Source organism: Mesocricetus auratus, unplaced genomic scaffold (genome assembly GCF_017639785.1).
Source record: "Mesocricetus auratus isolate SY011 unplaced genomic scaffold, BCM_Maur_2.0 Super-Scaffold_100007, whole genome shotgun sequence".
Taxonomy (NCBI): Eukaryota; Metazoa; Chordata; class Mammalia; order Rodentia; family Cricetidae; genus Mesocricetus; species Mesocricetus auratus.
The window spans coordinates 15,770,421-15,785,896 of NW_024429191.1; the positions used below are offsets into that span (position 1 = coordinate 15,770,421).

Below are 15,476 nucleotides of genomic sequence, written 5' to 3' on the forward strand. Positions count from 1 at the left end.
AAGTGGGGCCGGGGTGGGAGGCGCGCCCGTATTTTTCAGGAGGTGTTTATCAAGGCTTTATGTTCCCTTACACACTTGTGGCAATCTGGTAAAAGAAACAAATATTTCTTCAGGGGAAATTGATCTTGGGGAATATTTCTACAACTCACATGCATTATTTTTATTGATTAAGTGCCCGGCGGCTTTCCCAGTTATTGGCTTCTAATTCGAATGCATCTTTGACTCTCACCTCACTCCCCCTCCCACCTTATGTTGCACAGTGCTATCTCAGGGGAGAGCAGGAGGTCGGGTGGAGAGAATGGTAATGTATGTCTGAGATGAAGCCACGGCTTACCACTCCTCCTCCCACAGTCTCTGGCCTTGTTGAGGAGGGCAGTATTTCCTCTTTCTGATTTCTAGACTATTCCTACATTGTACTTAGTTCAGAAAAGATCTACCCCATCCCATCACCCTTACTTTCTTGGATTTTTCAATCCCTTGTTTAGCCCCATGTTGAGGTTCAAAGCCTCACCCACCAAGGGTCACTAGACTCCCAGGCTAAGAAGGTATAGGGTTTTGCCCTGATTCCCTCAGCAGTTCACCCGGGGCATAGACAGAGCCCTCTCTGCATGCTTCCTCAGGCAGAAGGGAGAGAGAGATCCTTCCATGCCTAACACACTGTTTGATTGACACATTACAGTATTAAAATAATTGACAGCATTTATCAAGCACTGATTGTAACCAGATACTCCTCAAGGAGTCTTGTGGGTGAAATCCTCACAGAAACATAGACTGTGGAGTCTACTGCCACATATCTAAGCTCCTTGACTGTGTTTGTTCCCGCACGTAACCCTGGCACCTCAGACTGTACCTAGCACACAGTGATGAAAGAAAAGATTCAGGGCTAGGGAGATGACAGCGTGTACAGTACCTGCTGCTCAAGCCTCAGGACCTGAGTCTAAATCCTCAGTTTCCACATACAAGCAGACACATTGGTATATGGCTGTAACCCAGAACTGGGGGCTAGGGGAAAGACGGGGGTGGGGGGATGTCTTGGGAGCTTACCTGTCAGCCACTCCGGGCTCACTGAGAGACCCTGTCTCAAAAACTAAATGACAAGCAATAGAGAGGAAGACACCTGATATCAACTTCTGGCCTCCATACATACACACAGGTGAGCCACGCCCCCCACAACACCCCATGCCTGTACCCGCTCACTAGCATACATCTCAGAGAAGGAGTAGGGAAGAAGGTGGAAGAGAGAGAGCATGTTAAACAAGTGAAAAACACTTCTGTGAAAGCACACTAATGAGTCTGAGAGGTAGGATTTGAGCCCAGCATGTTTGGTCTAGAATCTCACTCCTGATCTCCATGTTGTGCAGCCCCTCAACATAATGGGGAAAGTGTAGCATCAGAAATAGTTTCATCAGCTGATCCATCTATAACACCTAATGCCTTGCCCCCCTTCGACACCCAAGATGATAAAGAGGGTGCTCACAGGCACGCGATCTGTGTTTTGCCCCTTAGTTTACAAGCAGGCAGGTAACAAGATACACATGTCCTCCCATCCTACTGGGCAGGAGCCGAGGACAGGAAGTCCCTGATTCAGCTGCTGTCTGCTGCCTGCCGAGTAAATTAGTTTCATTTATCGAATAGAACATCTGGCTGGGATATCAAAGACAGGGCGGTGTATGAGATTAGTGTCTGCTTATTGTGATGAGTGTCACAGAGAGGAGGAGACAGGGAGGCCCCTGCCACCAGAATCCCGTCTTAACCTTCCCATTCCCCTTGTCTGGCCTCCCTTAGCCCATGTTTGGGAACAGTCTCAAGACAGTGGGATGATTCCCATCTTGCAGAAGAAATTCAAAATCTGCCAAACAGGAAATTGGCACACCAGTAGTGAACTCGGAGGTGCGTGCCAAGCATTAAGTGAGACACCTCTCAGCTTTTGTTTATTTGTTCCTCCATTTAGTAGATGCCTGCTGTGGAAGTGTATGCCTGTGTTATAGGCATAAAGAATATGACCAGGAACTGAACAGAGAAGCCCATGGGGCTCATGAAGCTGACTGTGTATGGTAAAGGGATGGAGAGCCTTTACTCCAGACCTGTTCATTCATTCATTCATTCAGTCAGTCAGTCAGTCAGTGGACATTTATTTACTAGACCTTGCTCTTTCTCCACTCTAGAGATCCAACCATGGGCATGCCCTAGAACATCATCACATTCAGCAAAGTCCAAGGAAGAACGTAGAAACTAAGCCTAAAGGGGCTGGAGAGATGGCTCAGCAGTTAAGAGCATTGACTGCTTTTCTAGAGAACCCGGGTTCAGTTCCCAGCACCTACGTGGCAGCTCACAACTGACTGTAACTCCAGCCTCAGGGGATCTGACATCCTCTTCCGGCCACTTCCAGGCACCAGGCACACGCACATACACAGGCGAACCACCCATACATATAAAATAATAAGAATAAACTAAACCTAAGTAAATGTGTAAGTAATGTAAGCTAACATAAAGGTAAGTGCAGCGGAGAAGCAAAATAAGATAGTAGATGGTAGAAAATCTTAGCTAAAACATTTAGGAGACCTCCTTCTGCAGAGAGAGAACTGTTTGGGCTCGGACGTGAAAGGGTAGCGAAGGTAATCAAGGTAAAGGCTCAGGCGGGAATCCACGCCGATCTGCAGGCTGGCACGCTTGCACATAGGCAGGTGGTTGACCCAACAGACTTGAGGGTGTTCCATACTGAGGAGTGATAGAGTGCCTGAGGACCCTTACGCCAGCATCCCCACCCCCACCTCCACCCCCAGCAGCTTCTACCACTCTAGAAGCTCTGACATCCATGGAGATGAACAGGCTGTGGCATTACTACACTTGGCACAGTGAGCAGTGGGACATTAATATGAATTACAAATGTGAGCCTGCGCCATCATGCTGACTTCTATTTAGTCATTAATTTGTTGAAGCATTAATGAAACACACCCGCAGGCTGATGGAGAACTCACTCCCAGTGGCTTCTGGAAATGGGCGGCAGTGGGGAGAGGGGGCCTATTTTACACTCATTCGACGTTTCTTCCTCCTAATATTTTGCCTCCTCAAATGACCGTCAGCCTAGATTCTTGACTTGAGTGGGAAGTAAATAATTGCATAGCCCATGTACTCAGACTTGAGAAGGGGTTTTGAACAGAAGCAAACCAAGCCCTCTTTAGCTGTTCCCTAATTAAAGAGGAGGCCGGACCCCATGGACAGCAAAATCGGTCTTGAGATGAAGCAGAGAGAGGCCCAGAGAGTCTCAGTTCCAGGTTTACAGACCCGCTAGGTGCTGGGCTTGAAAAGGAAAGCCTTATTCCTTTCCCAGGCTTCTTAAGTCACCAAACATGAGACCTAGAAATAGCAAGGGGACACTGTGGGCCTGAAAGATGAAATGCAAAAAGAAAATCTGAGTTCCTTTCTTCTTAGATCTGAGAGAATGGGACAGGCGGATAGTGAGTGGAAGCTGCCACCATCTGAGACAGCGAAACTCCTCAGCCTCCCCACTGAGTCAGGCCTCAACTCAGCAATGCCTGCGCCATCTGGAGATGCCCCCACATACCCATAGCCCTGCTGTCTAGATGGGTGATTAAAGAACTCAGCTCAGGAATTCCTAGGATGCAGTGGGATATTAAAAGGAAGCATTCTATAGGCTGGCTCAGCCTGATCAATACCCATTGAAGTCACAGGCTGGCCTCCCACACTGCTCATTTACTGTGGGGCATGAGTCACACTAGCAGCTCAGGAGGTACCACAAAGGGATGCTGCTTCTTCCTTCTGGGGGTGATGTACCGGCCTGGGCTGGAGTGCAGCAGGATGGAGCCTGGCTTACCTCACCTCCAGGACGGCACTCCCACCCAGCACAGGATGATCTGCCTGCCTCTGTCCCTGATAAGAAGATGGGAAGATGTGGCAGCCCAGGGAGGCAGGTCACCTGAGATCTTGCACCCAGTCCTGGCAGAGGTGATGACCTCCTTTAAGCCCTGCTGATTGCTGTCATTTGCTTTCTTCCAGGGTGCTCTATGGGAACAAGATTACAGAGATTCCCAAGGGACTGTTTGATGGGCTGGTGTCTCTGCAGCTGCTGTGAGTAGGAACTGGCTACTTTTTACATCCCTGTGACTGTTTTGAAGGCTGAAAACATTTAAGCCATGCCCTGGAGAGTTCTTTTGACTTTATGCCTATCACACTGACCCTAAAGCCTCTGTGCATTCCATCTGACCTCTCCAAGGCCTCATTTTGTGGCCACAGAGGCAGAGAGTTGGCAAAGAACGCCAAGGCTAGTGTACATAAGCCTAGATGATCCAGTCCAGAACCCAGGCCCTTGCATGTGTCATGAATGGGTTCAGGACTTGAAAGTAAGAAAGAAAGTGAATCCTGCAAGAGGAAATATCTTACAGAGGTGCACTAAGAATTTAGGGAACTAAAACCTTCCCAAGGTAAACTCTAGTCTGAAAGCTGGAACAGCTGTCCATAGGCATGTGACCTTTCCATGGGTTTGGGCAGGGAGAAGCCATTAAAGAGAGACGTAATCAGCCAGCAGTGTGACTGTCTGGTAAGACAGGCTGAAGGGAAGTGCTTATTTCTTTTAAAGGAAGATCTGTGGCCTCAAGTTTTAAGCTCTGAGCTTATTTATTTGCCTTTATTTCATTTTGGTCATTTGGATTTAAATGTTTGAAGAAGATAATTGAGCTCTCATGGGCAGAAATAAAGAAAGGAATTCAGCTTATTTTAGAATATTTTATGAGCAAAAATCATCCCTGGTTTGTGACTGGGTAGTGGGTACATCTACACTCATGTGTTATGTATGGTTTGGAGACTGTGTGTGTGTGTGTGTGTGTGTGTGTATGGATGGGTGTGTGTGTGTGGATATGTGTGTGGATGGGTGTGTATTTGTACAAACAAGTATATGACTGCAATAATTCCTGTTGGTATTAAAAATTGAAATTGAGTACCCTATGAGCATTGGAGAATGCCAACTCAGAGAGTTAAATGATTTTCCCTGTGTCACACAGCAAATTAAGTGTAGAAAGTGAGTAGACTCTCCATGGTCATATATTTCCAAAGGCTTTCAGCTCTCTGAATCGTGCAAGACAGGATTTCACAGGCCTCCATTCTGAGTACCAACAGATTTGCATGTAATTTTTTTGTAAATTGCATGTCTTCAAAAAAATTAAAATCACCTCTAATCCAGGCAAGGTGTTGTGTACCTTTAATTCCAGGGCTTAGGAAGCTCAAGCAAAAGAGTCGTAAGTGTGAGGCCAGGCTGGGTCCATGAGGGAGAAAGGAGAAAGAAAGATATATCATCTCCAATTCCCAAGGAAGAAGAGGTTCCAGACTTCCCCCGCCTCCCCCGTACAGTTAGGGGGTGCCAAAATCTAAGTTTACGGACAGGGTGATCCACTCAGATCTCTGAAAGGGGAGAAGTCACAGGACCAAAGACACAAGGTAGTAGGATGGGCACATGTAGTTTTGGGTTGCAAGGACACTTCTAGAAAGAAGTAAGACTTCCTCTGGCCCTCCCATCTCATAGCTTACATCCTAAACTCCCAAGTCCCTGGACAGATTGCCCCAGGATATATAACAATGTGAATCATGTTGGAATGAAATGGCCATCGAGTTTCTGGGCTGTGGATCCAGCACAGCAACCGTCAGTTTAGTTTGACAAAGCTGATAAGTAGAGAGAGAAAGAGAGACAGAGACAGAGAGAGGCAGAGAAAGAGAGAGAGAGACAGAGAGAGACAGAGAGACAGAGAGAGAGAGAGACAGAGAGATACAGAGAGAAGCCTATGTTCCCTACATCTTCCTGGCTCTTCCTCTGCTTCCATCGCATTCTGCCTGGCTGTAGGTGAGCAGATCTGTGTTCAAAGGTCCTAGCCCTTCCTAGGTCTTTAAGACTGTTGTGTAGAATGACATACCAGGGCCCTGCAAGGATCTGGGTGTTTCGCAGATGGTGTTCTTTGCTTCTAGCAGAGAAACTAAGTTATAACTGTCATCACAAGGCTGCTTAACTGTAGCTATTAATCCCCAGAAGAGTAACAATAGTATCTGCCTGGAGGGTGTGTGTGTGTGTGTGTGTGTGTGTGTGTGTGTGTGTGTGTGTGTGTGTGTGTGTGTGCTGTGACCAGCCAGGCTGGTGTTAATAACCTTTTATGATAGACATTAAAAGAAAAAGGCCATGCCCATCTACCCTGAGGAGAGATGGACTGAACATCAAAGTGCCTAGCATTGTGAATGGTGTGTATCAGAAATTCTAGAGTGGCATATTTTTAAACAAAGGAGACATGTCCCTGCTACAAGCTGACAGCAGTCAGGAGGTTACCAAGCCCCCCTCCCTGGGCTTGAAAGACAGGCCAGCTGAACAGCACGGCTTTGAGCAGATGGAGTTGACTAGCTAGGGGGTAAAGACAGTACTTCTCCCTCTGTGGAGACCAGGAGTTGACACAACTCAGGCTGGCTTGCTTTTCAGAAAGAACCCGCAGGCAGAGCTGGAGCCCATCATCTCTGGTTCTGGCCTGCTGTTGAGCAGTTGGAAAGCAGGTCCCCATTAGATCGAATTTAGGGTTCAACGGGCCGTAGATTGGATTTCTCCTACTTTGGCTGGAGATAGTCTGACAGGAAGGTTCTGATTAGAATCCCCTGGTTGACTGGGTAATTTCATCTCCTTTGACTCAGATGCAGTATGGGAAATTTTGTTTCTCCTGCCCCTCACCGTTCTCTCTTGAATGATTGGTGCATGTCAAAGTGGAAATGTCCCTTCTTTGCCTAGAGATCCTGTATATTTCCTTTCTGGAACTTACTGTGACACTAACAGGGACCAAGTGAATGTGCTTGGTTTTTCTGCCCCCTGCCCCTCCCTTCCTGATTGCTCGGGACTTAGCTGCCATCCTTCCAAATATTTCCAGTTCAGGATGTGCCCAGCCAGGCCACTTTGGCAATTTGTTGCCATGCTCCTTTGGACAGATGATCAACACTAATAGTATTTATCCGAGTCACCCTCAGAGGCTTCACCAAATGGCTTTCTACAGGCACGCTCTAGCTGTCCCTGGAGTTGCCCCTGAACTTGACATATTGTCCTCTGTATCCTCCCAAGGGTTACATCCTTAGCTTAATATCCAAGGTCTCTGATCAAAGGAGCTTCGGGGCTACACACCCAGAAGCAGACACATACACACGCCTGCTTGCTCGAATGCACACACACACACACACACACACACACACACACACACACACACACACACACACACACACGAGTGTTGATGTACCGGCTGGTGCTGCAGCCCCACCATGCCTTCTCTGATAAATCTGCTTGTCTTCCCTTCGCCGATGGTGTCTGTGATAAGTCCTCACTGCACAGTTGGAAGTTGAAAAGCTCATTCTTAAACTGAACCTCAGCCCCTGTTTCTGAGAAACTCGGAAGTCAGTTTTCATTGCCTTCAGATGTTTTTGAGTAGCTCCTGTACCTCCATGTAATCAGTCTTGAACAGGTCCAGTTCCGGCAGTCTTTCACTGTGTAAAAGATACACTCATTGTTTGCTGCTAGCGCCGTTCCTCGTTTGGGATAGGAAATAGTCCATCAGCTTCCTGGTTAAACCTGGCTGCCAGGAAAGGAGTCAGGTGACCCAGGGAGGCACCTGAGAAGCCATGGTCAGAACAGAAAGTGTCACCTGCATGCAATCCTAACTGCTTTCCCTCTATCCACCTGAGTTCTTGGGACGTCTGACATGATGGGCATCTGATTCTGTGTGGGCAGCCAGCAGGTAGGCATGCCCTAAGAGGCTGCACTTTGTAACTTAGAGGCCCATCGTCATCTGCAAGGCAGGAAACACAGTCAGTGTGTCACTAGGGCTGTCATTGCCTTCTCTGATGGGCAGCTGCAAGCTGTGCTGTCACAGCTTTCCCTGGGGAAAGGCAGGCTTTCATTTAACACTCATTGATTTCATGGCATGCCCCAGAAAGTTACTGGAGGGGGAGCGGGGAGCAACAGAGGTGGAGACTTCTCAACCTGCTCCAGGATGTTTTAAACCAAACCAGACTGCCTTCAGCCTGGAGTAAGTTAAGGCACCTGTTGTTCGGTTTTCTTGGAAGGCAGACAGAACCATTTGAGGCTGTTAAAATTTGCCAAGCAACATGCCAATTACAGAGCAGTGAACACAGCTTCACTCCACACAGATCACATTCCCTCACCAGCATCTTCACAGGCACTTCCTACTGCTGCTGCCCATGACACCTAGCAGTGATTGAGTAGTTCATCTTCCTGGGACTCGTGCTAAGCAGTGGCAGATGCATTTAATCTTCTCAACAACACCACCAGGGGAGTATTTTGATCAAGGCCCATTTTACAGATAGGGAACTGCGGGTTAGTGAAATTGGCTTTGATCACTCATACATAAGCTGTAGGACCAGGAATCTAGTGTTTCCAGAGACACAGAAGTAAGGCTGGGTGGGAAGAAAAGAGTCCTCTCCTGAATCAAAAAGCTCAGTTCAGCAGGACGTTTTTAGGGCAGAATTCTCTCCTTTCTTATGAATCTGGCATTTCCTACAGAAAGCCTTAAGTTCTGAGTGTTCTGTGTAAATGGTTCCCTCTTCTTAAAGGCCTGATTAGTCACCAGGTAGCAATCATATAGGTAAGTGACCAGCCCAATAGCTGTGTGTCAGGGGGCAGACCAAGTAGAGCTAAAATAGGCAAGGTCACTTGATTGCCCAAGAGCTAGGTCTTAACCCTCTCTCTAGGCTCTGGTCTCAGCTTTCCTGTGACTCTATTAGGAAAACCTTAGCTGTTCCCAGGGCCTTCCGGTGTCACCGGAGTGGATAGATAGGCGTGTTTCTCAGATAGGCCACGGGATGGCGATGCTGTATGCCTCATGCTTTTGTTTCCATTCCATCTAGAATCACCATGACAACCCAAGGCCTGTGACAACAGTGTGGTCATTAGCAGGAGAGAAGGAAAGAGTCACCTCTGCCACCTTGGCAGTTAGGGGGTTCCTCCTGTGCCCTCCTGTGGGCTTTAGGCAGAACATGAATCAGAGCACCCGTTCACAAGCTCCAGTAAGAGCCCGGTCACGGCCAGAGCGCCTCTGCTCTGTGGCACTAGAGATCAGTCACATCTTCCTCAGTCGGGCGTCAGCAAGTTGCTGAAGGTCAAAATTAATTCCCCATATTTCATAGGAGAGAGGGACATGAAAAGAGATTAGTCCTGTTACACTTAGTGGATAAAGAAATTTAGGAAGGCAGAGGGTTAATTCTAATGAAATTAAGGGGAACACAGGCATATTAATGAGAGAAAGATGCCTGAAGATCCCCCAGCTTAGTCAAGGGCCTATAATAGCTCCCCAAATTAGTATCCGCACTAATACTTTATGCCCATGTGTAATAGCAAATACCTCTCTAGAGACATGTAGAGCAGTTTTAATGGCAGAGAGCCTTTATGACACTTTCTTTAAACAGTGTTTTCCCCTGAACCAGCCAAAGAAAAGGTCATGCCAGTGGCTGGTGGTGCCATATTTCTCCTCCCGTGAATCAACCACGTGCACGTATTTGTGAATCAGAAACTGGTTTTCAGGTTGAGGAAAAGGAAGTTCACAATGCTACTGTTCTGACTGGTGACTGGGTGCATTCCCATCCTCCCCGACGCTTCGCGCCCCCCCCCCTCCCCCGTGTCCTTGCTGGAAGAATTTCAGTCCTCCTCTTGGAAAGCCAGCTATGCTCTTTCTACACTGGTTTTCTGAGAAGACACTGCACTCTCTGGAGTCTTGGCATCTTTGGCAAACACTCTATAAAGAAGAGGAGTAACGTGGCCGCCTCTTTCCACAGACCTTGGGGCAGGTGTAGAGAATATAAATATAACCCAGAGTGATAGCTTTGGGCCACTGAATCAACATGTGGTTAGCCAGAGTTGCCAGGGTGATTTCAATGTAATTTATCACTAAACCCAGCTCCAGATGTTTGTGTTTTCCAAACCCTGCCATAAAGACCTGTGAGGATGCGATATGAGCAGGGGTGGTGGCTGTCAGTGGGGCTTCAGCGGCCTTTGGGGAGAGACTGTGCTCTTTTTCACAGATCTCAGTGGGCTCATCTTCTCCCCATGCCCCACCTACCACTACCCTGAACGGGCTGCAAGCTGCTACTAATAGTGGGCAAGCCTGAATCTTTTCTGATAGGCCAGGCCATTCCCCTAGCAGGGCACGATTTAAAAACCACTTCCATACCAGACTTGGGGCATTTCCTTCCCCACTAAGCTCTGGCTTTATTTCTCCTACCATGCTTCCCCTAAAGGCAGCTGTTTCTGGAAAGGATTATCTCCCAGCAGCACCGTTATGTTGGGTAGTGGATGGGGGCGTGCTAATACCTCTTGTCATAAAGCATGTGGAAGTCGAAAGTGCTCCAGCAAGCAGGGGGTGGTGGCATGTCTCCGGGCTAGCCTGTGCAAATATATACACCCACTATCTGGTGTGCTGCTCTCCTCTCATTCCTCCAATGGGAACATGGCTCTTGTTGTTTCATAGGATTGCAAAATCATCACTACATTTGATTGGGAAGTCTGCCTCTACCTCCTCATAACCTTAAGTGACTCCCACTTCCTCTTAGAGGAGATGGGTGTCAGAGTAGCAGAGTGTACACTAACCTACCATCCGCAGGTCAGGGAACACTGCTCAGTTATTTTATGCCTTTGAGTCCTCACAATGTCACCTGGATGGTTAAGATAGCATTTTCTATGGAGAGCTTTAGATGTTTGTAAGGTGTCAGTACAAGTGCTTAATGTGGACTAATCTGTCCAGTAATTCATATGGCCTTGTCATCCTCTCGATACTCACATGGTTCCTGAAATTCCTTTAGTAGGTTGGTCCAGAAGCGCCAGACTTAGTTCTGCTTTGGAGACACTTGTGCACAGTTGAGGGTCTGTGTTTTCAGCTGGGAAAGAGGCCTCTGGAATGAGGCATGTGAACATCCCAGGTGTAGAGGATGCTGTTGTCCTCTGGTCATCCCAGAATGTGGGACAGCTTCACAGGGAGGAGAATTAAAGAGCTGCGAACACCATCTCCCTCACCAGCACCTAGCTATCCCTGAACGTAAGACCCCCCCCACCTCATGAAACTACAAGATGTAGAAACGGCCACCTTGTATCAGTTACAGTGCAGTGGACATCCCAAGCTGAGACACCGCTCTGCCCCCAAGAGACAATCAGGGTCTCCTAGACTCAACCAAACCTCTGTCTATCCGAAGTATACCCCATCCACTTCAAGGCTCGAAAAACCAGGCCTGCGCTAGAGACACAGACAAGAGAAAATTCATATAGATTTTAGGTAGAGGATAGGAGGTGAGCTTTGCAGTCACACAGACTGAGGTCATCATTCCGACCCTCAGCTTCCTCATCGGAAAAACGAGGGTGATCGCGATGCTGTTGTGTGGGAAATATTTGGCACATGGGTGTGGCTTCCACTGATGACTCAGCCTTCTCGCCATCTTTTCTAAAGACATTTACATTGCTGCTCCTCAAAGGAGGATGAAGCAAACCAGATCAAGTATTGTAGAGGTCTTTACTCCAAAGAAAGAGTTACAAAAACTAACCAACATGGGGTGGGGGGCTGGAGAGATGGCTCAGAGGTTAAGAGCACTGACTGTTCTTCCAGAGGTCTTGAGTTCAATTCCCAGCAACCACATGGTGGCTGACAACCATCTACAATTCAATCTGGTGTATATGTAATAAATAAATAAATCAAAAAAAAAACCTAACCAACATGGGAAGCCCATGTCCGTCCTCTAATTAGTAAAGTCCATTGCAGATACAGTTTGAGGATCCCTAATCCAAAAAGCCAAAACAGTTCAAAATCTGAACCTTTCTGATCACCTGTATAACACCACAGGTAGAAAATTTCTACACTTAGCCTCACATGACAGATCATACACTAAAAAAAAATAAAAAAAAAACCAAAAAAACAAAAAAAAAACAAAGCCCAAAAAAACAGCAGCATGCAAAAACCATTGTAGGAAAAGTCCTAGAGACTTTGTATATGAGGTGTATATAAAACATAAGTGAAGATAGATTTGGGTCCCCTCCCTCAGATCTCTCATTATACATACACCTATATTCCACAGTCTGAAATTCCAGCTACTTCTGGTCCCAAGCATTTTAGATAAGGGATGCTGAGCCTATCGTGTTTTTTTGGCTTCATCCTTTGGTGTTTGTCAGATGCCCTCATCTCTTGCCCAGGGACCAGATAGCTCAGGGCTCCTTTTATGGAAGCCAGACTGAGTTGAGTAGCTGCCAGTCTTCTTCCCCCAAAGAGAAAGAGCAGAGATAGGCTGCTAGATCTTGCTGGTGCTGAAGTTCAGAAGGCCGTCCACAGCGTCTAATTCTCCATAAGCAGCTTAATTTTATCTCTCCCGACACCTCCTCGTGCCTATGGGAGCCAAGCAGCTGGTAGAGGATGACTGTCCGAGAGACTGTGCCCATCTCTGTCTTCTTTTGCCCTGTCTCATGAGCGCTGTACCTTGAGCTCTGTTTCTTAGTACTTTTGCCAGCCTGCGTTGTTTTGATAGTTCGCCTCTTTGAAAGAACATCCCATGCTGAGAGATCTAGGAGCAATAGGAAACAGAGAAACACCCAGATGAGCAAAGGAAGCCAAGCTGGACCTGGTAGGTAAGGAATATTGCCAAGATCCATGCAGGCTAGATGTACTCTCCAGACGAGTCAGAGTTGCTGCTTCTCTCTCCGTAGCCATCTTCCTTGTCTGATTCAAATACTTCCCAGAACCAAGTGTGGATGTTGGGCTCATGAATCTGGACCAAGGTGTCAAGTCTAAAAGCCTTCTCATGCAAGGAAGCTTTGGGTGAGGGGTGGGATACATAGTAGGGAGAGAGTGTAGTGGCAGAGAGTGTACGTCCTGCCTGTGAATGTGTCCACTGCGCAGCTGCTAGCACCAGAAGCATTGCCAGAGGTTTTGAAATTTGTTTTCCAAGAAAAAGCAAAAATCTAATGGTGTGTGTGTGTGTTTGTGTGTGTGTTGTGTGATGTGCAACATTTCTAACTTTTGACACATAGAGAAGTCTTATTGTAAAATGGTAGGGAAGAGGGGATCCTTAGACCATTGACTAAACCATTCTGGTCTCTTTATTGAATAGTTTAACATTTCTGGCAAAATGATGCTTTCAGAGGCCTTGAATATCAGTATTTAGAACAAATTGTTTACCAGTTATTCAAAAAATAAAATACCCAAGCATAGTGGCACATGCCTTTAATCCCAACACTCAGGAGGTAGAGGAAGGTGGATCTCTGTGAGTTCAAAGCCAGCCTCATCTATGTAGAGAGCTCTAGGGCAGCCAGAACTACATAGTGAGACCCTGTCTCCCCCCAAAAACTTCATTCATTAACTAACCAAAAAATTAAAAATTAAATAAAAACTTGTATGTGAAAGATCCATTTCTGACCTGATTGCTAGGCTGTTATTCTGTTCATTGCAGCCTCCTTCAATTGTCCCCCACCTAGAATGACCTTGACCACAATTCAATACAGAAATCACAGGAAATTGGGGGGGGTTACTGAAGGGATGGGCAGATGGGCGGGGTAGACAAGGCATTCATAAAGAAGCAGCCGAGCCCTCTAGAGACCTGGTTATCATAATGCCTCCCAGCATGCTCCGGAAACTCTCATGACCTTCAGCGAGGCCCTCAGCCTCTGCTTTGGTCTCTTCCAGCCGTAACTGCAATGGCTCTGCCCATCTGCCCAGGTTACAGTGAGAATAACAGGGGGTCCGGAAAGCACTCTGGAAAACAAAGAGCATTCTAGCAACCGTGAGCTTTTTTTTTCTACTCTGAGGCAGGAGGACATCTGTGTGGACCCTAGGGACCTTGCTGTTATTAGCCAGATTAAACAGACAGTTCTTCTGCTTGTCATGGCCACAGCTGCCTGCCAGCACCTGGGGTGCGCAGGGGACTGCAAGGGAGGTGGACTTACAGCAGGAGAGGGCAGGTTGGCACCCAGGGCCAGCTCTACCATCACCAATGCCAGTCCCGGTGAACTATGGTGCATATAGATACTCCTGAAGCAAGCGGGTCTGTTCTGACTCCTGGATCATTCACCACCAAAGGGGCTAGCTCTGGGCCTGCCTTGAGAGTTGTTTAAATTTTCAACCTTTTTACTCTTTGGTTTCTTTCCCTCTCATTCAGGAAGGAATGAGAAATGATTTCACTGTAGTTTCAAGGGCACGACCAGTCAGTCTGGGTTATAAGGGAAATGCTCAGGACCCAGGTTTGCTTGACTTAGGAGCTCTGCATTCTGAAACTTGCCTTTGTCAGTCATAACATCTGCTCAACCAGTGTTTCACCCACTTCCTGTGTTGTTCTGTGAAGGAGGGGACACAGAGCTATGACCATAGCGGAAAAGGTCCCTTGTGGGTAGGAAAGCCGAACCCAAATTGGAGCTGCCTGCGAGGAGACACCCCTAATGTTGCATATGAAGTTGTGTGTCCGAATAAAAGATAAGCATAAGTAACGAAGGGAGAAATTGAAGAGATGACATTTGTGTTAGCACAGATTACATACATGGCAAACAAGGAAACTAACCAATCTCCTCAAGTCACAGACTGAGGTGAGTGGGAGGAAGGAATTGTATAGGGGACTGTGAGAAGCAATCTGGGATTGCAGGGTCCTGATGAGGGTGCAGGAGTCCCAGATGGGCCTTCCTGAGGAGGGTGAGACTCAGGGCAGGCCTAGCTGAGGAGGGTGAGAGGATCAGGGCAGGCCTCCCTGAGGAGGGTGAGAGGGTCAGGGCAGGCCTTCCTGAGGAGATGCCATTTGAGCTGAGAGTCCAGCCTTCCTGAAAAGGGGTAGAGAAAGGGTTCAGAGGGTCAACCATAGGGTGCCTGAGAAACAACAGGTGACCAGTGGGGTTGGAGGGTAATAGATAAATGTAGCAGGCTTTCTTGGACCCCAAAATCATGACATGGAGACTTATTACTAATTATGAATGCTCAGCCTTAGCTTTGGACTTGCAGCTTGCTTTTTTTTCTCTTGAGTTAACCCACTTCTATCGATCTCTGTGCTGCCCTGAGGGTGGTTTACCTCATCTGTGTACCGCCCATCCTGCTTTCTTGCTTCCTCTGTGTCTGGCTAGCTGAACCCCAGCTGACTGGCTGCCCTCCAGCCCTGCCTGTCCCTCTTCTCCCTAACTATTGGCCATTCAGCTTTTTTATTAGACCAGTCAGGTGTCTTAGACAAGCAAGGTGGAAAAAAAAACAATACATCTTTACAAAGTTAAACAAATGTAGCATAAACAAAAGCAGTACACCTTTCTATAGTTAAACAATTGTTTACAATGCACACAAATGTAACACATCTTTACTTAGTTAAATATTCTATTCCACAACAGATGAAGGTATGAGGTTACAATAAAGACCAGGAAGGTGTTTGTGCATGTGTGTGCCTACACATGGACACATTTCTTCCCTGGGAGGATGACCTGTAACTTCCATCAG

At 47.2% G+C, this 15,476-nt stretch overlaps 1 protein-coding gene across 1 annotated transcript in view; it reads left to right on the forward strand.

The window, feature by feature from the left end:
• Positions 1-15,476, forward strand: part of Slit3 (slit guidance ligand 3) — a 571,841-nt gene that overhangs the window by 462,642 nt on the left and 93,723 nt on the right. The window contains exon 12 of the mRNA XM_040748452.1: positions 4,018-4,089. Within this exon, the coding sequence (XP_040604386.1) occupies positions 4,018-4,089 (72 nt within the window). The remainder of the gene's footprint in view (positions 1-4,017; positions 4,090-15,476) is intronic.